Below are 21,187 nucleotides of genomic sequence, written 5' to 3' on the forward strand. Positions count from 1 at the left end.
TGGGGAGTTCTCAGGGACATAGGCACCCTCATACTGGGACGACTGGGCCCCCGAGCTTCAATAGAAGTGTTTCTGCTCACGTATTACGTTTTCAACTTTATCACATCATCCGTCGCCTTCTTCCCAATCTCTGGTTTTCTCGTCTCTCCTTTTGCACTTGCCTCTCCCCACTCCCCTGCCCTTCCAGCCTGAGACCTGTGCTCCCTCTGACCCTGACCCTTTCCAGGTGCTGAGCGGGAGTCCGGGTATGCAGCCTGGAGTTAGAGCAGGGAGTCAGTGAGATATCCAGAACCAGCAGGGCTGGATCAGGCACCAGGGGCTTTGCACTCAGGGGAAGAGTCACCTAAAGGGCCCACATCAAGAAACAAGAGCCGTAAACAAAATGTGGTCCCTACATACAACGGAATGTTATTCAGCCTTAAAAAGAAGGAAATTCTGACACACGCTACAACATGGATAAACCTTGAGTTGGGTGAAATAAGACAGTCACCAAAAGACAAACACGGTATGATTCCATTTATATGAGGTACCTAGAATAGTCAAATTCATAGAGACAGAAAGTAGAACGGTGGCTACGAGGGCCTGGGGGGGAGGGGGATATGGGGAGGTGTTGTTTAATGAGTACAGAGGCTCAGTTTTATAAGATGAAAAACTGGAGATTGGTTGCACAACAATGTGAATATACTTAACACTACACTTTTTTTTTTTATTTTTTGAGGAAGATTAGCCCTGAGCTAACATCCGCTGCCAATCCTCTTCTTTTTGCTGAGAGAGACCGGCCCTGAGCTAACATCCATGCCCACCTTCCTCTACTTTATATGTGGGATGCCTGCCACAGCATCGCTTGCCAAGCGGTGCCATGTCCGTACCCGGGATCCAAACTGGTGAATCAGAACCCGGGGCTGCTGAAGCAGGACGTGCGAACTTAACCACCGCACCACTGGGCCGGCCCTTGTACTCAACACTACAGAACCATATGCTTGAAAATAGTTAAGATGGAACATTTTACATCATGTGTATTTTACCACAATTTTTTTAAAAAGCAGCAGCAACAGCAAGGCCCACTTGAGGAGTCCCTGGTACCCCTCTCCTGCTTGTCACCTGGAGGTGAGATAAAGAGGAGAGTGAGCCTTGGAAGAAAATGAAATGCCTCCTGATTATGACTCCTCAGGCTGCAGATGCTTCCAGAGCTCTCTGCTCATGTGTCTGACCTCATATTTCCAGATCCACGGGAAACCCTTCTCTCCCAGCTCCCAGCTACTACTCATTTCTCTGGGGAATACGCATGAGGCCTCAGGTGACATTACCCCTCACACACAAAAACCCAACTCAGTTAATTAATTCATGTTAAAAAACAACTAGGAGACTGGTTGGAAGCAGGGAACTCTTTATTTACAGGGAGGGATATGGGTCCAGGAGGCCCCTGGGACTGTGGCGCAGTGGCAAGGCCAGGACTCCTGCTCAGCTCAGTCCCTCTGGGCCTCTCACTAACTCACCCTGGGAGGGCTAAGGCCAAGGGCCAGGCACCTGAAAGAAAGTGCCCGATGGAAAAGGCATCTCCCCCTCCATACCCCAGCCCCGATCACAAACCCCACCAAGCCCAGAGCACAGGGAAGGGAGTGAAGAGGAACAGCATCGAGAGCCCAGGCCAGGGACACTCTCTTTCATCTGGGATGGGCTTGCTCACATGCAGGAGCCTATAGAGGAGGCCCCAGACCTGAGGGGATGGTCTTGCTTTGAGAGACCCTGGGAGAGGCGAGAGGACGTGGCTGATGAGGGTCAGGATAGGGTGTAAAGACAGGGTACAGGGGGCAGGAGGCAGGCAAGAAGGGAATGAGGGGAGGAGATGGGAGCACTGAGAGACAAGGGGAATGACGGATGGGGCTGGGTTGCTCTCGTGATCCCCTGTGGTTTCCTCTCCAGGGGTCAGGGCTGGGACAGAAGAGCTCTGTGGCATGTGGTGGTGTTCTGAAGCCCCTGTGTAGCCCCAGGAAGGACCAGGAGGGAGAGGCTGCACTCACCCTGGAGGCTCCGCTTCACCCAGACATGATGTGCTTGACAAAGGCTGGGGAAGAAGACAGAGATCAGCCGCTGCACTTGGCCCCTCTCAGCTCTTTACTGCCTTCTCGGCCCCTTAAACTCTTCCCCCTTTCCTATACTGCCTGACTTCAAACCTTCCCACTACTCCTTCTCCAGGCTGTGATTCTTTCTCTTTTTGGGGGGTTAGTGGGAGAAGGTGGAAGAAGGGAAGAGACCTAACCTCTGCTCTGTATCCACTCTCTGCTGATACTCGATATAGATGAAATGTGCTATATTTCCTCTATTAATCCCTGCAACCTGGAGAAAGATGCCTGCATTACCCCATTTCTCAGATAAGAAAACTGAGGCTCAGAGAAGGTAAGTGACTTGACCAAGGTCACAGAGCTATCTCGAAAATCCATTCCATTACACCAGATGGAAAAGAACAACATCCACTAGGAGTTCACCAAAACCCATCTGGTGCACGTGTTCTCTAGCTCCTGGATCTGTCCTGTTCTGCAGACCTGCCTAGTCCAAGCTGTGCTGCCCTCCCATCCCTGGGTGCCCGGGGAAGCAAGGCACGACCTGATACCTTCATAATTGATGCAGCCATTAGCATCCTCTTGCCCAGCCAGCAGCTGCTCCACTTCAGCTTCAGTCATCTTCTCTCCTGGGATGGGGGATGGTGGGCACTTAATCACAGACAACAAAGGAGGGAGAGGCAAACCGAAGCACCCCCTCAAGTCTGAAGGCATAAGAGTCCTTGATCTGGGAAGCGGTCATATCAAGCGTCCCCCAAAGGCATTGGAGAGTGGAGCCAAGGGCCTCAAGGCCTTCCCTGTCCCCAAAGCCTCCCTCTCTGCCTCACAGCCACCACTGGGGGAGCGGATCAGGGCCCCAGTGATGAAGGCAGAAACAAGGACAGGAGCCCTGGGCCCTACCTCTCAGACCTCAGCAGTCATCCCTGCTCTGCCAACCTGCTCTCATCTCCCCCAAACCCTGCTGAGCAAACCCAGTTGGGGAAGATTGTTCTCCAAGAGCCCAAGGAGACAGGGTGGATCAGGATGTGATCCTCAGGATGCAGGGATCCCCATGCCCCCCAACATATGCCACCTGGGCACCTCCCAGCCCTCCATCCCACCCACTCAGGCTCCACCTCTGCCCAGCTGGCATACCCAGGGTGGCAAGGACATGGCGAAGCTCAGCACCCATGACCGTGCCATTGCTCTCCTTGTCGAAAACACGCAGCCCCTCCACGAAGTCCTCGTAGGTGCCCTGCTCCTTGTTGCGAGAGATATGCTGCAGGATGGGCAGGAACGTCTCAAAGTCCAGCATCTTGGCATTCATCTCTTTAGGCAGGCATGGGGAAGAAAAGAGAAGGTGACGTGAGCAGAAGCTCAAGGGGAGCAGAAGGTCAGGAGAGGGCCTCACCCCAGCTCTGCCAGGCTAGGACCCATCCCTGGCAGCACTTAGGGCTGAGCCGCAGCCACTTCTGGGTGGGGCACCCAGTCAGTTATCCTGGAGGGCACAGAGCCCACAGGAGAAAGGCCGGAGACTGGCTCTGGGGCTCTCTCCTCAGTGAAAGGACTAGGGCCAAAGGGAAAAGGGCCGTGACTCCACCTAGACCACTGAGCTCCAGGTGGCCAGCTAAGGGGGGAATCTGAGGGTGGCAGCAGCAGGATTTGAGGGGCCCAAAGGGCCGCATAGCCCAGGCCTCACATTCACAACTTAGACTTTGACATGTGACAGACACACAGTCACAGAGGTAAACTGATGGGATTACAAAAAGGAAATTTTGCAAAACTCTGCATTCGGGTCCCCTTACTAGACCACACTGCCTAGAACTACTCTGAATCAATAATTTTTATAAATTTGTGATTCTCTTGTGACTAGCACATTTCTTCCACATTGTAGTATGTCATGGGCTTTAATTTAATAGATGTAAACCATTTTTAAATACCAAAAATTTTGGCATTTCTTTCTTATATAACAACCCAGAAACCTCCCCCCCTCCCGAAAAAGGAAGTGTCCGGGTATCTTTTGACCTCTAAGAAGGCTTGCTGACAGGGGCAAGCTCCTGGTCCTCTGGCCCTTTCCCCCAACATCCTTCATCCTGCACTGGTGTCTTCACCAGCAAGAGGAGAGGAGGGGGCCAGAACCAGGGAAGTGAGAGGAGACCAATATGGGGTCCAGGAAGGCTCCAGAGACGGCCCACCCTGGGTGAGGGGCTCCTGCCCAGGTCAGCCCAGCCCCACTTAGTGCCCACACCTCTGAGGAGAAGGACGTGTGTGAGAGCAGCTGTTAATTCAGCCTCACATGAGAGATGACATTTACAAATGGGACACATCTAACACCACTTTCTAAACTCATTCACCGAATGCAAATGAATGAAAGAGGCATCATTACAGAGCAAATCTTGAATCTGCTCTAATTTACATTAAGCGAATAATTTGCAAGCTTTGGTGCTCTATTATCAGAAACAAATTATTTGTGATACAACTCACAGTGGTCACAGGACATCTCAGTGTTGTGACATCTCCACTGAGCCTACTGGGTAAGGGAGTGGAAGTGAGGTGGTTAGTTGTCAGATTCCTACCAAGCCTCCCTCCTGGTGTCCCTGGCACCTTGGGGTGTCAGAGGAAGACACTGAATCAATAGAATGTCACTCCTGCCCTCCAGGAGCTCCAACCTCATGGGGAAAACAAGGACAAGCCCAGGTCACATTTTCCACAAGTCAATTGAGTGAGTTGGGGTGGGGGGGAGTCAGGGGCAGGGGGAGGGTCTGGATAAACTCTTGAGTTAGGAGGCAGGCAGCCTGGGGCGGGGAGGCTGGTCTTGAAAGGCTAAAGGGGGAGAAGTGAGACAAGGGAGAGAGCAGCTGACAGGGGGCAGATCTGGTTGAGGAGACCCAGGGGAGGCGGGGCAGACACCCGGAGGTCAAGCAGCGAGGCCCATGCTGACCTTCAGCCTTGGGCTTGCCCAGGACACGCAGCACTTCAGCGTTGGTGGGGTTCTGGCCCAGGGCCCTCAGCACATCTCCACACTGCCCGTAGGTGATCTTCATCTCTCCAGTGGGGGTCCGGTCAAACAAGGAAAAGGCCTCTTTGAACTCTGCAGAGAGAAGACCTGGCTGCAGCCTCCCTGGCCAAGCGAAGACCATGGCTGGCGTTTGATCAACATCGCCCTGGACTGGAGAGCAGGTCAACGTGGTTGATAAAATATTTCAATGTTTCCCTTCAGCCATCGTCCCAGCCCCTCCCTGGAACCCGCTCCCACTGGTCTTCTGACAACTAAAGAGGCATCCTGGAGCCTCCACAACCTGTTCCAGCACTGGGCCTGGGATCTCTTCTATCAGTCAGTTGTGCATAATTTGAATGTCTCCCCTGCCTCCACTCCTCCCATCCACCCATCCCTCCCTGGTGTAGGTGAGGTTCCTGACTGTTGGAAATGGCAGGGAAGTGAAAATAGCACTGACTCAGGAGTTAGGGTTCCTAGGTTCTCATCTTGGCTCTGGTGAGTCGCACAGAATGAGCCCACTGGGTCCCAGTCTCCTTGTGCACACACAGGAGCAACCCCACGCTCCCCTCCCATTTACTGTGAGTGTCACAGGAGGTGGCAGTATATGGAAACACTTGCAAAATGATAAGACCTGTTTGAAAGTCAGCTAATATCAGTACTGCCTGTTCCAGGCTGAAAAAGGGGCTGCTGGCCAGATAAGGTGACATTGTGGAAAGAGTCAGACCTCCCCAACTCAAGCATGATCCGCACATAGCCTTAGGCAAACTACTAACCTCTGTGCGCCCTCCTTTTCTCAGCTCTAAGTGGGGATAAAATGTCCACCTGAGTGGGTTGCTGGGGGATTACAAAGTCGCCAAGCATGGCATCTAGCACATGGTAAGGGAATCAACAAATGGTGGTTATTATTATATTTCCTGGTTCTGGAACCAGCTCAAAACTATAGGGACTAGACTCCCTGAAGGTACCAGGGCAAGTGTCCAAGGGACAAGATTAATTCCTCATTAATTTGGATTCAACCAATTTATTACTGGGGATAATGTGGACTGGGACCAGCATTGAAGTTACCTTATGCTATCGGCAAAGAAATGGTTTACTAAGCAGATTAACATTGTAAATCAAAGAAGAATGTTCTTTGAAGGACTACTTAGGAGAAAAGCTGTTTTTAATCCTCTCCAAGTACTTTAGAAATACTTGTTTCCTTAAGAGGCTGCATATGGATTATTTACAAATCACTCTATATATCAAAGCAGGTTCCCAAGACTTTTACTTGCAACTGTTTATTAGGCTTTGTATGAATTTAAGAGAGAAAAGACCACGTCTTTCACATTACTGAATAATTGAGTTCAAATTCCATTTCCATTGCTTACTAGCTGTGTGACCTTGGGCAAGTAAATATTTAACCTCTATAAACCTCTTCTCTTCTATAAACAGCACTTACCTCATAGGGTCCTTAAATTACATTCAAATTAAACACAACAATGATCCGCACATGGCCACAAGATGTATGTAAAACATCTTAACACAATGTCCTGCATATGGTTCATGCTCAAATAATGCAGTTAGTATCATCTTACTGAGTTTAATCCCAATTTTAGCACATAACTGTGTGATCTTGGCCAAGTCACTTAAACCTCACTGAAGCGTGGTTTCCTGCTGTGTAAAAAGAAAATAACACCTACCTTACCGCTTTATTAGAAGGATTTAATTTTTTTTTAACTTTTAAAGTAATTAGCATAGCTTCTGGCACAAATTCAGTGCTCAATAAATATATATTTATTAGCTGAATTTGAACTCAGACTTTTTGATCTTCTCATAGTTCATTCAGAAGAGTGAGGTCACTCAATACTGTGTACAAATATTGAATCACTATGTTACACACCTGAAACTAATATAATATGTCAATTATACCTCAATGAAAAAAAACACTAGCATCTACAAAAACAGCAACAAAAAACTTCAAAAGAACCTAACCTTAAACAAAGCATGTGAATATTAAAAAAAAAAAAAGAAGAGTGAGGTCAGGTTTAATAAAAGAAATTATTAGAAGAAAGAAAAAAGAAAGAACATAATGATACTATTGAGAGTGGAACACAATAGGGGAAGTCATAAGAACAATGACCTATGATTTCAGCACTTACCATCCGCCAGGTTCTGAGCTGATAATTTCTCATGGATTGTAACTCATTAATCTTTACAAAAACCTCATGCTATAGGTATTATTATCCTCATTTATAGGCCACTGCGGGTGTGACTTCTGGCCAGTTAAACTATTAAGGAAACCCAGGAAATAGGAAGAAGAGACCCTCTGTACCTGCTAATGGTCAAGATTGCTGGGAAGCCAAGTACACATGTAAGAACCAAACACTGAAGGTTAAAATTGCTACTAGGGTGGCCGGCCCCGTGGCCGAGTGGTTAAGTTTGCGCACTCCGCTTCGGTGGCCCAAGGTTTTGCTGGTTCAAATCCTGGCCGCGGACATGGCACCGCTCATCAGGCTATGCTGAAGCGGTGTCCCACATGCCACAACTGGAAGGACCCACAACTAAAAAAAATACACAACTATGTGCCAGGGGGCTTTGGGGAGAAAGAGTGCTACTAGGAATAAACAAAACCAGTTGTGATCTTCAGGTGTACAGGAGGTGATGTTCATGGGACCAGAAGAAATCTTTTCTCAGTATCTGTAAGAGTCAGCTGCTTGCTAGAGCAATAAGCAATGGTGGTAATCCCTTTCTAGAAAGATACAGAAATCTGGAGAGGGACTGGAAAAGGAAGTTAAGGGTTAGAAGGTAGTTCCTAAGAAATTGGGACTGTATCATCTGGAGAATATAAAGCTGCAAAGGGATTGATTTGATAACTATCTTCAAATAGATGGAGGATATCTAGAGGATGCTGAATAGAGGCACAGAATTTCTGAACTGAAAAGAACCAAATACCTTCACTTTGCAGATAAGAAAATCAAGGTTTACAGAAGTGACTTGCCCATAGTCTTGTGGCCAACAGAGGCAGAATTAGAGCTAATGCCAAAGGCTCCTGATTCCAAATAACGTTCTTTCCACCATAACGTGAGAAAACCATCTTCAGCTTCACCAAAGAGCAAATGAAGAGATAGCAGGGTAAAGTTAAAGCAGGAACAATTCCAACCCAACATAAGGAACAATGCCTTCCAAGACAGAGGGATGAGAGACTAGAATGAGTTAGGCCCCAGTCCCGAAAGTTTTCATGGAGAAAAGAGGCAACCATTTGCCCAGTTGGCTTTGACCATGATTCTCATTTGGGAAATGAAAAACTTTTATCATTAGCTAATTTCCTATTCCTCATTACTGCCATTGTGTCTGAATATACACATAAGTATATATATTTAACTAAAATGCATTAAAATTAATTTTAAGAGTTTCACAGCACTCCAAACTATTGACTGAAAGCAAGTGTCCACAGGGTATCACAAGAAGAGAGTCAGATTCAATTCATTGGTTTCAGAATGCATCTGCCAGCTCTCATGCCCTATTTGTGGGTTAACTGGTGTCACTTTTTTGAAGGGCAATTACTATTAAATTTAAAACGCACATATCCTTTGACCCACTACTAGGAAGATCCCTTGGGGAAAGCAAGCTGATATCCCCCAACTGGAAGGAACCTAAAGGTCTCTCAGTGTAGGCCTGACTAAATTTAAAAGGTACATCCATGTGTGAGAATCTAAACAATTGTTTAAAAGGATGAAGTAGAACCACTTGTGTTCATTATAAAAAAAAATTAAATGTATTATTAAATAACATATTATATACTATTAAATCCAAATATATATTAAGTAAAAGGTGCATGATGGTACGTATCACATGACTCAATCTGTGGAAACTTTGTACATACATACATACACTGGTATATCACTATATATTTTTCTCAAAGAATATATAAAGACCTGTTAACAGTGATTGTCCTTGGGAGAGGAATTAGCGTGAGAGGAAAACAGGGGGAAAATATATTTATTTTTCATTATTTACTTTTAAGTAGTACATGGTTTTTTTTTTTATCACGTGCATGTATTTAATTTCTTTTTTTTTTGAGGAAGATTAGCCCTGAGCTAACTACTGCCAATCCTCCTCTTTTTGCTGAGGAAGACTGGCCCTGAGCTAACATCCATGTCCATCTTCCTCTACTTTATACATGGGACGCCTACCACAGCATGGCTTTTGCCAAGCAGTGCCATGTCTGCACCCAGGATCCGAACCGGCGAACCCCAGGCCACCAAGAAGCAGAACGTGTGAACTTAGCCGCTGCTCCACCGGGCCTGCCCCCTGTTTAATTTTTAAAACATAGTATGTGCTTAAAATCAAGGGGTTGGATCAGGTGACCTTTCAAAGTCCCTTCTAGCGCTTATGATTTCGTGTCCTGGAGGCATTTGGTAGAGGAAACAGAGGGATAAGTTGCAATGACAGTGTGATGAAACATTTCATTCTCAAAACACCAGACTCCTACAGAAGAGGGGCTTAGGGGCAACAGTCAGATTGGAGGGTGGGAGATCTTAAGGCTTGTCTTGAAGCTGCACTTAATAACACTTTGTATACAATTGAGAAAACAAATTGTCTTCGTCAAAGATGGAAGTCACAGTGGACTAGAACACCCCATGTCACTGTTGGCCCTGCCACCATTAGTGGGCAAGCATCTTGGCAGACTTCAGGATGAGGGGAGAGAAAGCTAGTAACCTCAGGAGGGCTTTCCAATAACAGGAACACAAATGAGGGCTTCTAAATATCTTGGATAGCAGATTTTTTGGGATGGAGTTAAAAAAAAAACAGGCATTTTTGTTGTGCATCTATTATGTCCCAGGCAATCTGGGAGAGTTGTGAGAACTCAGGTCTAGAATCAGATTGCCTGAGTTTGAATCCTGGTTCCACCACCAACTGCCTGTGTGAGATTGGGCAAGCCACCCAACTTCTCTGCGCCTCAGTTTTATCACTGTAAAATGGAGTGGTGATAGTCCCTACCTCACAGGGTCGTTGTGAGAATTAAATGAGTTAATCCACATAAAGTGCTTAAGTTATAACATGTAGTAGGTGAAAGTGAGCAAATAGCAATGACAATGTTGATGATGATGATGATGATGAATATTACCGTGATGACTACCCTCCTCCTCCAGGAAAGTGCAACAGAGAGGGTGTGGGGTGGGGGGGAAGGTAGGGTTGTTAGTACTCACCTTCGATCTGGTCGGCAGTGAAGTCTATCTGTGGGGAGGGAAACACAGAGGAATGAGGGCTGGGACCTGCTAAAGGCTTCCAAAGGAAGCAGAATCAGCTTCCACCACAATTGGGTCACCTCCAGCAGGCCACTGACTAAGGAGACCATGGGCACCACATGTCCTGATAAGCGTGAGCACCAGTCTCCTGATGAATGGGCCACACTGACGCCCCAAAATAACGCATCCTCCAATGTTCCCAATATCACTTGTTCAATGATGGCTCCAAGTGACAGGGAAAGAGAGAAAGAAAGATTCTGGATAACTTTAGAATCTACATTGACTCCCTCTTATAATTACTTTGGGTCAAATGTAAATTCCTCATCCTCGACTATAAACTGCCTCAGTTTCACCCCTTTAGTCTCTCCGTACTCCACAATCCTTCCACAAGCCACACTTCCTCTTCCTTTGGGCACCCACCACTCATCCTTGGACTCCCTTTTCTACCTCATACTGTCTTTGAATCCACCTCCTTCAATGAAGCCTTCCCCCATCCCACTCCATCCCAACCCCTCCTTCAGCACATGTCCTTCTCAGGCGCCCTGGGACAGCAAGGGAAGTTTGGGCGGGCCCTCAGTGCTTTGTAACTATTTTCCAGTCATGTCGTTATGGGTACTCTGACTCCTTGAAGCTAAACTTCCCTCAGGGCAGGGATTTTTTTTTTTACTGTTCTCTGAAATGCCTGGCACAGAGTAGGCCCTCAAAAAATATTTGTTGAGAGAAGAAATACATTTTGGATTTTCTCCCCAATGCTTAATAATTCAATGCTGAGTACAGAAGAGAACAGCAGCAGGCTCTGAAAATGAATGACGACGAACAAGCTTGAATCATCCATTTAAAATAGGATCTTGTATGTTACTTCACTGTGCTTATCTACCACCCCCTCCATCCCCTCTTCACTGGTGGTGGTAACCAATCCTGGAGCATCTTCTTCATGCACCACCCTTCCTAGTTCCAATTCTGCTGCTTGTGCTATACCCACCCAGGCTGACCTCCGTTAATGAGGACCCCTGAAGGTGGCTGGAATGAGCTAGGACAGTGGGAGCGGGTTACACTCTTGAAGCCGGGTACCCCAGGGTTATGTAAATATTCAATAAGAACACGATTAACCTTCAAGCTTGTTCCCAACACAGACACAGATGAAAAGAAGTTAATTTCGTTAATTTGCTGTTTTCTTTTTTAACCTGAGGGGTGACTCAAGGGTCACAATGATTTATGAGCTTGTTTTGCAAAAGAAAAAGAATGCCTTTAAGGAAGTTACTATCGCCAGATAACCAGCCCCCAGCTGCTGATGCTCCGAAATCTGATTGCCCAAGGGTTTATCTAGAGTGAAAGAAACACAGACTTCCCCTTTGTTTCTCCAGCTCGCCTCCTCCCAAGCCCTTAGCTCTATAAAACCCTCTGCTTTCTTCTTTTGTGAAGGTGGATTTGAGAGAATCTCTCCTCCCACCTTCTCATTTTGGCCAATCCTAGTAAATTTTTCTCCACCTCCAAGCACCAGTGTCTCAGTGATTGCCTCACTGCGCACTGGGCACAAACTTGAGATTAAGAGGTTCAGTATTACTCTGCTGGGTTGCAGAGGGGTTGGGAAGGGAGCCAGTTGTGCCTGGGAATGGACTTTGCCAAAGGTGGGGGGGAGGCAGGGATCAGGAAGTTAAAGGAACCCCCTAAACGGGCTAAAGGCTGCTTTGCACTAACTCTCTGAGGAGAAGGTACAGTTAGCCTTACTTTGCAACGCTTTAAGTCCCAGGAGTATATATGTAAGAGAAATTAGCATAAACACATGACATCAGAATATGTGGTCATCACTACACACATCAGGCTTAAGTTCACTGTTGTTCTAACTTTGAGCAAAGAATCTTCTAAGCAAAGGAAGTGGGTAAGTACAATAATAGGGAAAACAGCCCTCCTGAAAAACTACTTTTTTCCTCCACTTTAAAGCAGTTCCAACAACTCCCAGGATTAGAAAGTCCAGACATGGAAAAGAGGATTGCAACCAGTGGGGGGAAACTACAGGAGGTGGGTGGATGGAGGCAAGTGATAGGCCAGGGACCAGGCCTGGCAGCGAGTGTCCCACAGGGGTAGTGGATTATCAGAACAAATCAGAAATAAAGGCGTCCTGATGGGGGAGACAGTCAGCTTTCTTTGCCAGACTCTGCCCATAGAGGGAGTGACATAAGACTTAGAAAACCTTTAGGTACTTTTAAGGTCTTACACCATGCCTCAGTTTCCCCAGAGTGGGCCATAACTAAGCCCAGGGCTGGGGCAACTGCCTCCACCTCTTGGCCAAGCCAGTTCTGCTTAACTCCTGCCCCTTATAGGGGTTACCATAGATCAACCCCAGGGTTCCTGGCACATTTTCAGGGTCTCTGGGGGTTGTGGGTACTGGGAGGAATCCTGAGACGGCTCGGGAGGGTCATCCAATTAGAGCCCTGTGTTTGGTTTCCATGCCCACTTGTCACAGAACTTGGTCCTGAGCTCTTATTTCAATCTGATTCCTCACAACCCCTAGCTCTGCCCTAAGACTCATATCCCCAGGGGCCTACCACTCCCAACCTGTTATTAATAGCTCTTCATACCAGCGGCCACTTGACTTCATACATTCTGGTGCCAAGACTTAAAAGTGCTTTGAGCTCCAGAGGCCTCTGACCCCCTTCTTCCTCAGCCCATCCCCTCCCAGTTCCATTCCTTCAGCAGCTGGGCCAGATAGTTGGGAGGCCGAAAATGACTGAGTCAGCAGTCAGGACCTACACTAGCTCCAGGAAGAGGAAGCTTCCAGTGTGAAGGGAGCAGGGTGGCCAGAGAGGGAATAGGGAACCAGGCCCACCTCCCTCACCAGGTTAGAGAGAGGGTCTCAGCCCAGGACGGACCAGTCCTCTGCATACTCCAAATAGCAGTCCGGGCCACAGCCACAGCAGGAAGGGCCCAGCTGAGTAGAGAAGAGGAGAGGGAATCAGGCTCTCTCACCTTATCTGGAGGCTCCCTGTGCCCCACCCCCCACTCACTGCAGGGATCTTTTCAAGTGAACCCATTCCCAGAGCCCCAGCACACACAGCATGCTCCCTCGCTGTTTACCTCACTTACTCCAAGTTACACTGGCAGTTATCATTCTGAGCCTTTTCTCCCATAAAGACATCATACGACCTCTGAGGAAAGGGTCAGTCTCTTTTACTTCACTATGGCGGCCCCTACAGTGCCTTAAAAGAGGTTAGATGGTTGGTTGGTTGCACCTCCCTGCCATTCCCAACTCTGCTGGACAAATTTGGGCTGGACAAATTCCTCAGACAGAGCAGAACCTATCATTGAGGGGAAAGGCCTACAACCCAAAATACCCCTCACCAGCCCCAACACCTGCTCCACTGCCCCATGGACTGTGAAGTGTGGCATGGATACCACACCGTTCACCCGTCAAGCCTCCGAGAAGTAGACCTCTAAAGAGCTCCAGGGCAAATAGGATCGTGAATGTCATCCCCACCCCCATCTCAGTGGCTGAGGCTCACTCACCTTTACATTCTTGGGGTCAAAGGCAGCTTCCTTGGAGGGCTCAGGAGCTGCAGCAGGGGCTGGAGTTGGGGCAGGAACAGGGGCTGGGGTTGCCTTGGCAGCTTCCTTCTTAGGCTCAGGCTTCTTGGGAGGCATGTTGTCTTGTTGGGATCTTCCGTTGAGGTGGGACCTAGGAAAGAATCAAGAGATGCGGCGCCTGGGAGACAAGACAGGAGACTGGGCTGCCTCCCTCCCCTTTTATCCTGGGCAGGAGCCCCCACAGAGGGGCTCAGTGAGAGCAAGAGCAACTGCTGCTGACTATAAAAGGAAGAAACACCAGCAGGGCACAGCTGACAACTGTGTATTGTCACCAGGTTTGGGGCTACCAGTCCCCTTCTCCTCCCCCCACACTTCACACTCCTCACAGCCTCCACCTCTGGGACAGACTGACCCCTTCCTGCCAATTGGTGGAAACTCAAGGGGGACAGGAAAACAGACCCTCTCAAAAATGCCAGTCCAGCCAGAGAGATGAGCTGACTTGAGCAGTTGATAACCCTCACACAAAGCCCACGGGAGGGTCATGCTTTTTTTAGCCCCTCCCAGGCAGAGGCAGCCCACTGCACATTCCTTTTAAGCCAAGATCCTTTAAGCTGAGAGCCACTGTGGGGCCTGGGCTCTGTTCTGAGGCTCAACTCTCCGGCATGGAGCCCTGAAGCAGCAGCTGCTCAGACCAACCCACGCTGTCCCACACCATCCCAGTCCACAGGGTGAAACCCTCCATCTTCCAGAACAGGCATCCCAGGAACTCCACAGACTCAAGTCCCTTGGTCTATCTACCTACTTACTGCCCACCAACTTTGATCATTCATTCAACAAGTACTGAGCACTTAACTCCTGTCTGGGAGGGCCAGGGTGAGAGGCAGAGAGGAGTGGCTGAAAGTCGATGAGACTGGAGGTCAGAAAACTTGGGTCTTGTTTACCTCTAACTCATTCTGTGCCCCTGGGTGTGTGTGTGTGTGTGTGTGTGCGTGTGTGTGTGTGTGTGTGTAGCGTTTACTATGTACCAGGCTCTGTTAGGTGCTATTCCTATAAAATCTCGTTAAATCTTCATTATTATTACTCCCATTTTACACATGGGGAGATTGAGACTAAAAGTGGTCAAGTTCAGCTAAGTATCTACGAGCTAGATTAGAAGCCAGGTGAAGTCTGACTTTAAAGTTTATGCTTGAATAATTGATATTAATCCCATTTATGAGGGGGACATGTATGTTTGTTTGTTCACCAGAAAGGTCAGGATGAATACACACTCAACAGTTAACAGAAGATCACCCTGGGGACCTAGAGGGTGAGGGCATGAGGACGACAGCAATCTGCAGTTTTTTACTTTTTCACTTCCTGTATTAATGGAAATTTTTATAAGCATGTGCTGTTTTTATTAAAAATGCTGAAAGTCACTAAAATGTTCAGAAAACAACAACAAAAGCTTATCCACTGCACAGAATTGCTTTGAGCTGAATCTTGAGACTCAACAGTTCAGAGGATAAAGAGAAATAAAGCTCAGAGAGGCAGAAAAGTCACTTTACCTTTCTAGGCCCACTTTCCTCACCTATCAAACACGATTGCTAGGCTACTTAATGACTAGTCGCTGTTAGCTCTTAAGCCTGCAATTCCAGGGGCCCTGGAGCCCACGTCTGTCTGCCCATTCCCAAGCTCCCTCAGCACAGGCTCCATGTCCCTGATCTTTCTGAGCCAACAGGGCCCTGGGAGAGGGTCTCATCCCATCTCATTTTATAGGTGAGGAATCTGGGGCCCAGGGGGACTTCTGAGTTGACTAAAGACATTCAGCCATTTACAGGCAGAGCCGAGCGGGCTGATTCTGGCTCCCTGTGTGCGGCGCTCTTAGACCACACTGCCCCTCCTATAGCCTATAGCTCTCACTGCTGGTGGGCAAAGAAGCCTTCAAAGGAAAGTGAGGCAGGAAAGGGGGGCACTTGCCCAAGGAGACGCTAGAGCAAGACCAGGGCTCAAACCCTAGGCCAGTCCCGGTCTTGGGCTGCACGGCTGCTCCTTCACTGTTTTCACCTCACCTCTTCCCCTCTTCTACTTTGCCTTCTCTCTTCCTTCTGACTCCCTGTCACCTGTCCCCTGTGCCTCTGCTTGCACCCTTGCATTTCCTGGCTGTCCCCTCCCTGACTACCTCATTCCCCAGAGGGGTTGGGAGCTCAGGTCGTTGGTGATGAGGAAGGCGGAAAGAGGAAGCCCAGTATCCCCCCTTTCTCCACCCCCACCACATCCCTTCCCTGGATTAGGTGTCCTGCAGGGTTTGCAGTTACACTAACTGGGGTTTCTGTAGAAAGCTGTAGGCAAGAAGCCAGAAGACCCAAACAAGAGTCCTAGTGACTTTGCCAGCCACTTCCCCTCTGGGCCTCAGCTCACTTATCTCTAAAATGAAAGATAATCAGGGGTTTTCAAACAGTCTGTTGGTCAACAGACACCCTGACTTGCTTCCGGCTGCAAGGGACACAGAGAGGCCAGGTCTTGGAGCTCCCGAACCCCTGCCACTTCAAGCAGCACCACTCCTGTGTGTTTTATATACTGGGGGTCCCACAATCATTTCCTAAGAAACGGTTCCATGGTTTAAAAGTTGTAAAACAACCACTGAATGAGATGCTCTTATATGCACCTTCCAGTTAAAAAACAAGTTATTCTAATCATTCTAGAAAAGTATAATCCTCAAAAGACGGAGAGCTGGAAGGTTATCTTTTCCTTTCCTTTTTTTTTCCCTCTCTTCTTTGTCTCTTTTTTTCTCCTTTCTTAATTCTAAGGAGAAGCAAAATATCCATGGGAACAGAGCTATGAGGTTAGAAAGCTGGGGAAACTGGATGGGGCTCGAGGGGCATCTGAAAACACAGAAGGGGTGTGGGCTTCAGACGCAGACAAAGAGGTCTGAATGCTGGTTTCACCATTTCCTAATCTTGGGCCCAGTACCCTCAGGACCTTCAAGAGTAAACATTTCCTTCCCAAGTTGTTGTGAGACTCGCATGAAATAACATAAGTAAGGCACCCCAAACCATCCCTGGCACATAGGAAACATTCATAGCTGCTCATTTCATTTCGCTTTCCCAAGCAGGTGAAGCCAGAGGTGTGCTCAGGTTTCACAGATTTCCCAGAAGGAACTGCAGGAGAGGGGCCCACATGAAGGAGGGACAAATAAGGTGGCAGGGGCTAATGGAATTGTAAGGTGTGGGTTTAGGAATAAGTAAGAGATGGAAAGGAATGGGGGAGGGGGAAGAGTGGCAGCTGGGCATCCATAGTGTGAAATATTTGTGGCTCAGAAAGCATGTAGCAGGTCCCTGGGGCCAGGCAGCCTGCCCGTCAGTGACACTCAAATGAGGAGCCCGCCTGCCTGAAACTTTAGGCCACAGGGGCCCAGAGGAGGAGGCGATGCTCCTCAAATCAGGTTCTGATTCTCTTTAAGCAACACCAGCTAAAAAAGTGGCTGGCACTTCCGAAGCAACTAGAGTAGAGGTGTGGTTTCCCAGAGAGAGCCATGCATCAAGAATGAAGATACTTGACAGTAGCCTTGTTATTACGAAAACTCCTGATGCCCACAGTTCATAGGAGCCCAGTACTCGGAGTCAGAGTTTTCATTTTCTTATGGTCCTCATTCTGCTTCATGGTCACTGCCTTTCACCTTCAAATCTTATCCTTCTAGAGTACCCTTCATAGGGTCTTACCCTCCAATACATGCTGACCAATGAGAGCAAAGGAAAGGAAGAGAGAAGGAAAGAAGAGGCAGACGTGTGAGGAGGCAAGTGTAGTAGCAGGTTCTAGCAACCTAACAACTCCCTCTGGGAGGCATCTCATGGTTCCCGAGCCAGAGTTGCTCCAGCCCACTCAAATGCTCCCACTGGAAGGACTTCAAACTCAGTAGATGGAAAACACAGGACAGAATTTCACACCAACCAGTGTATGCCACATGTCAAATTTGGAGACAAATGCACAGAGGAGAATTGACATCAGCCCTCACTTAGGCTAGGCTTACACATACTCACTCTTCCTCCTGTTTTGCCCTCTAACCACATAGGACTTGTGTCCTGCCCTGAGAGCGATCCATTAGTCGCCTGCCTGGGATCAAATGCTGCTGACAGAAGGCCTGGCTGTTAATGCCTTGTCCCTGTCACCCTTCCTCCTCTCTTCTGGCCAATGTCTCATAAGCTAGACATCACAGGGCAAAGCTCTGGCCAACACTCTGTTAATCTGTCCCCATAGAGGGCACTGGGTAAATCAGGCTCTGCTGCAAGGCAGAGGTTAAGAGGGCCCACGAAGGAGTCAGACTGCCTGGGTTAGAGTCCTGACTCAGTCAGTTTGTCAGGCAAGCTAGTTAACTTATTTATATCTCAGTTTTCCCATCTGTTAAATGGAGTTGCCAATATAAACTCATAGAGTGGTTGTGAGGATTAAACAATTTAATGTGGGTGGCATGCTTAGAACAGTGTCTAGCACAGAGCAAGTGCTCAAAATCCTTAAGCCTGAGTCCTGATTGAACTTGTGTGACTGCTGCTACCTCTCCCAAGATCAATCATGGAAGAATTATAAAGAGAAAATACCAAGAAATGAAGGAAACTGTGAGAAACCTCTTGGGTGAAGGGGGACCCTGATTTGAACAGTTGTGTGTGTGGCAGAGGGATGGCGTTGGTTGAAGCAGGAGGTGGCCACGCATGGCTGTGGAATGATAAAGAAGAAAAGGAGCCCTGGGGTTCTCATCTCTCTTTTCCTCCACTATTGTCTTAAAACAAACACTGCCACTCAGGTGACTCAAACCTGTGATCCAGGTGCTAGCAAGGGCAACATCACGGCACTGAAGATGCCCTGTGCTTGTGAGGAGCTGAGAAAAAACGGGTAGGGGGCAACCCAACTTTGGATAGTTGTTTCCCCTCCTCATCCCCTAAACATTCAGGGCAAGTGAATTGCAATCTAAGAAGCCCTTGCCCTGAAGGCCGCTTCTTCCAATGGTGGTGGGGCGCGGGGAGGGGGCCAGCAAAGGGTAAAGCCCTAACATGAGGAGTTATTTTGTGGGGTTCAGCCTGACTGACTTGGAAGTTTTGATGCCTGGGGTTTTCAATCTTAGGGGTCATTCACTTCCAACTCTCAACTCCTGAGCTTAATGGCACTGGTACGCACTGTTGGACAAAGCAAACTATGTACCCATGGGCAAAATAACAAGACAGATGAGGAGCACTACTAATTCCGAAGGATACAACCTACTTGATTACAGATTGTACTTCAAGTAGAAATACGACAACAGACAAACCAAGATTTTAAAACTAGCTTAATAAACATGCTGAAAGAGACAAAGGAAAATATCACCAGTATGATAACAGAACAAGAAAACATAAAGAAGAACTAAACAGAAATATCAGATACAAAAAGTATAATAGTTGAAATTAAAAAAAAATTTAGCAAAACAAGCAATATATTATATATAAAGATTAATAACTAAAATAGAGCACACAATATATTTGAAAAGTAGCAGAACGGACAGAGCTGGGAAATATATTAGGGAATTGAAAGAAAAAAGGAAAATATCTCTCAGAAGGAAAAAGGAAAGGCAAAGAAATAGAAAAGCTAAGAAATGGGTAGAAGTAGAAGTGCTCTGTGGTTTAGAAGGGCAATCAAGCTAAGTATACATCTGAGAGAAATTTCACATGAGTTCATAAGGGACATGAATGAGGCCGTTCGCCACAGCATGATTTGTGGTGGCAGGAGTCAGAAGCAATCTAGGTCTCCATCACTGGGAGAATGCTTGGGTAAGATGTGAATACACGTCATGAAAGAGTGTATGGCAGTTAGAAGCAAAAGATTAGACGATACACAGAAGAAACAGAGTGATAAGTAAGAAACTGAGATATAAACAACAACATTTCTATATATGAAAAATATATGCCTGTAACCTCACTGATATCATACTGCATATGAATGAGCTAAAATTGAAGCTCCAAGGGAAGAAAATGCTTATTTGCAACTTAGCCAGATAAGTACAAGAATTTATACTAAAATTGAAACCTCTCATAATGCAAATCAATACACATTTTTCTAACATAATATGCAGAAGATGTAAATTGTAACCAACAGCATTATGTAAACTGCAAAAATGACAAGAAAAGTTTAAATGTTTTGTCAATATTAATAAATTTAGAGTTGCTCTTCAATTTATGCAATAAGTCCTTGAATTTCGTGTTAGTAATACTGAGTTGACACGAGAGTTAGTGAATTTACTTAACTTGGACATAGTTTTGAAACTGATATGCTTTTACTTCAAAGTCAAATAAATTCTTCTAAAATAGATGAAGCAATTTTGTCAATTTGGATATGAATATTAAAGGAAAATGATTTTTTTTGGTACTGGATTCAGTTATTGGAAAATTTTAAAGTATGCTTGGAATAACTTGGGTATGTGAATCTACATTTTCAACTATGAATTTTAAGAAATCTAAATACAGATCAAGTATTTCTGATGAAAATTTTGCATTCAAATTGAGATATGCTACAAAAGTAAAGTACACAGTGGAGGGGCCAGGACGGTGGCGTACTGGTTGAGTTCAGCAGGCTCCACTCTGTCAGCCTAAGATTGCAGGTTCAGATCCCAGGCACTGACCTACATCACTCATCAAGCCATGCTGTGGTGGTGTCCCGCATACAAAAATGGAGGAAGATGGGCACAGATGTTAGCTCAGGGCCAATCTTCCTCAGCAAAAAGAGGAGGATTGGTGGTGGATGTTAGCTCAGGGCTAATCTTCCTCAAAAAAAAAAAAGGAAGATCGGCAACAAATGAAAAACCTAAAACAAAACGAAAAACACACAGTGGGTTTTGAAGACAAAAAAAGAATGTAATATATCTCATTAGTAATTTTTATATTGATTACACATTGAAATGATAACATTTTGGATGTACTGGGTAAAATAAAATATATTACTGAAAAATTTTAAATACATACATACTCGAAGCAATATCCATTATTCAAGGACACAAACAAAAAAATACACATTAAAAATATTTGATGGTTGCCCAATGTAAGATAGTTCAGATGTGATAGGGCAATAAGATAAAAGAGAATAAATAAACAATCAAACAAGAGAGGCCTCACATGGACCATTGATGAAAGAAGGCCATAAATCAAGGAGAATGATTTAACCCGATCCTCTGTTATCTAAGATTCCTTGCCACCAAGGAAGAAAAAAGCAATAAATAATCTGAAGTCTCAGTGACCCTTAAGGCCCAGAGCACCAAAGGTAAAGGCAGAAAAGGAGTGGAAAGGTACCTAAAATCAAAATTTCCAGAACCATGGTAGCACTGGCTCTCAGAGCACTTTAAATCATCCCCTCGAATTTCGTTTCTGCTAGTGCTTTAGCACAGATGGAGAATACTACATATGTTT

At 46.6% G+C, this 21,187-nt stretch overlaps 1 protein-coding gene across 1 annotated transcript; it reads right to left on the reverse strand.

The window, feature by feature from the left end:
- Nucleotides 1–1,370: 1,370 nt before the first annotated feature.
- On the reverse strand, nucleotides 1,371–14,185 carry MYL4 (myosin light chain 4). Its single transcript, XM_008535002.2, has 7 exons — nucleotides 13,770–14,185; nucleotides 10,227–10,254; nucleotides 4,981–5,130; nucleotides 3,195–3,368; nucleotides 2,612–2,689; nucleotides 2,022–2,065; nucleotides 1,371–1,527 (listed from the first exon to the last, which is right to left on the reverse strand). The coding sequence occupies exons 1-6, from the start codon at nucleotides 13,902–13,904 to the stop codon at nucleotides 2,037–2,039; spliced, it is 594 nt and encodes a 197-aa protein (XP_008533224.1). The 5' UTR covers nucleotides 13,905–14,185; the 3' UTR covers nucleotides 1,371–1,527; nucleotides 2,022–2,036.
- Nucleotides 14,186–21,187: the final 7,002 nt, after the last annotated feature.

Source organism: Equus przewalskii, chromosome 10, assembly GCF_037783145.1.
Source record: "Equus przewalskii isolate Varuska chromosome 10, EquPr2, whole genome shotgun sequence".
In the NCBI taxonomy this organism is placed as follows: domain Eukaryota; kingdom Metazoa; phylum Chordata; class Mammalia; order Perissodactyla; family Equidae; genus Equus; species Equus przewalskii.

What these genes read in the sequence shown, in the direction of transcription:
- MYL4 (XM_008535002.2), bottom strand. Translation starts at nt 13,904, where the DNA reads ATGCCTCCCAAGAAGCCTGAGCCTAAGAAGGAAGCTGCCAAGGCAACC. An exon ending in TTGACCCCAAGAATGTAAAG is followed by an intron (nt 10,255 to 13,769) that starts GTGAGTGAGCCT and finishes CCCTCCCCACAG; the next exon opens with ATAGACTTCACTGCCGACCA. An exon ending in CACTGCCGACCAGATCGAAG is followed by an intron (nt 5,131 to 10,226) that starts GTGAGTACTAAC and finishes TTCTCTCTGCAG; the next exon opens with AGTTCAAAGAGGCCTTTTCC.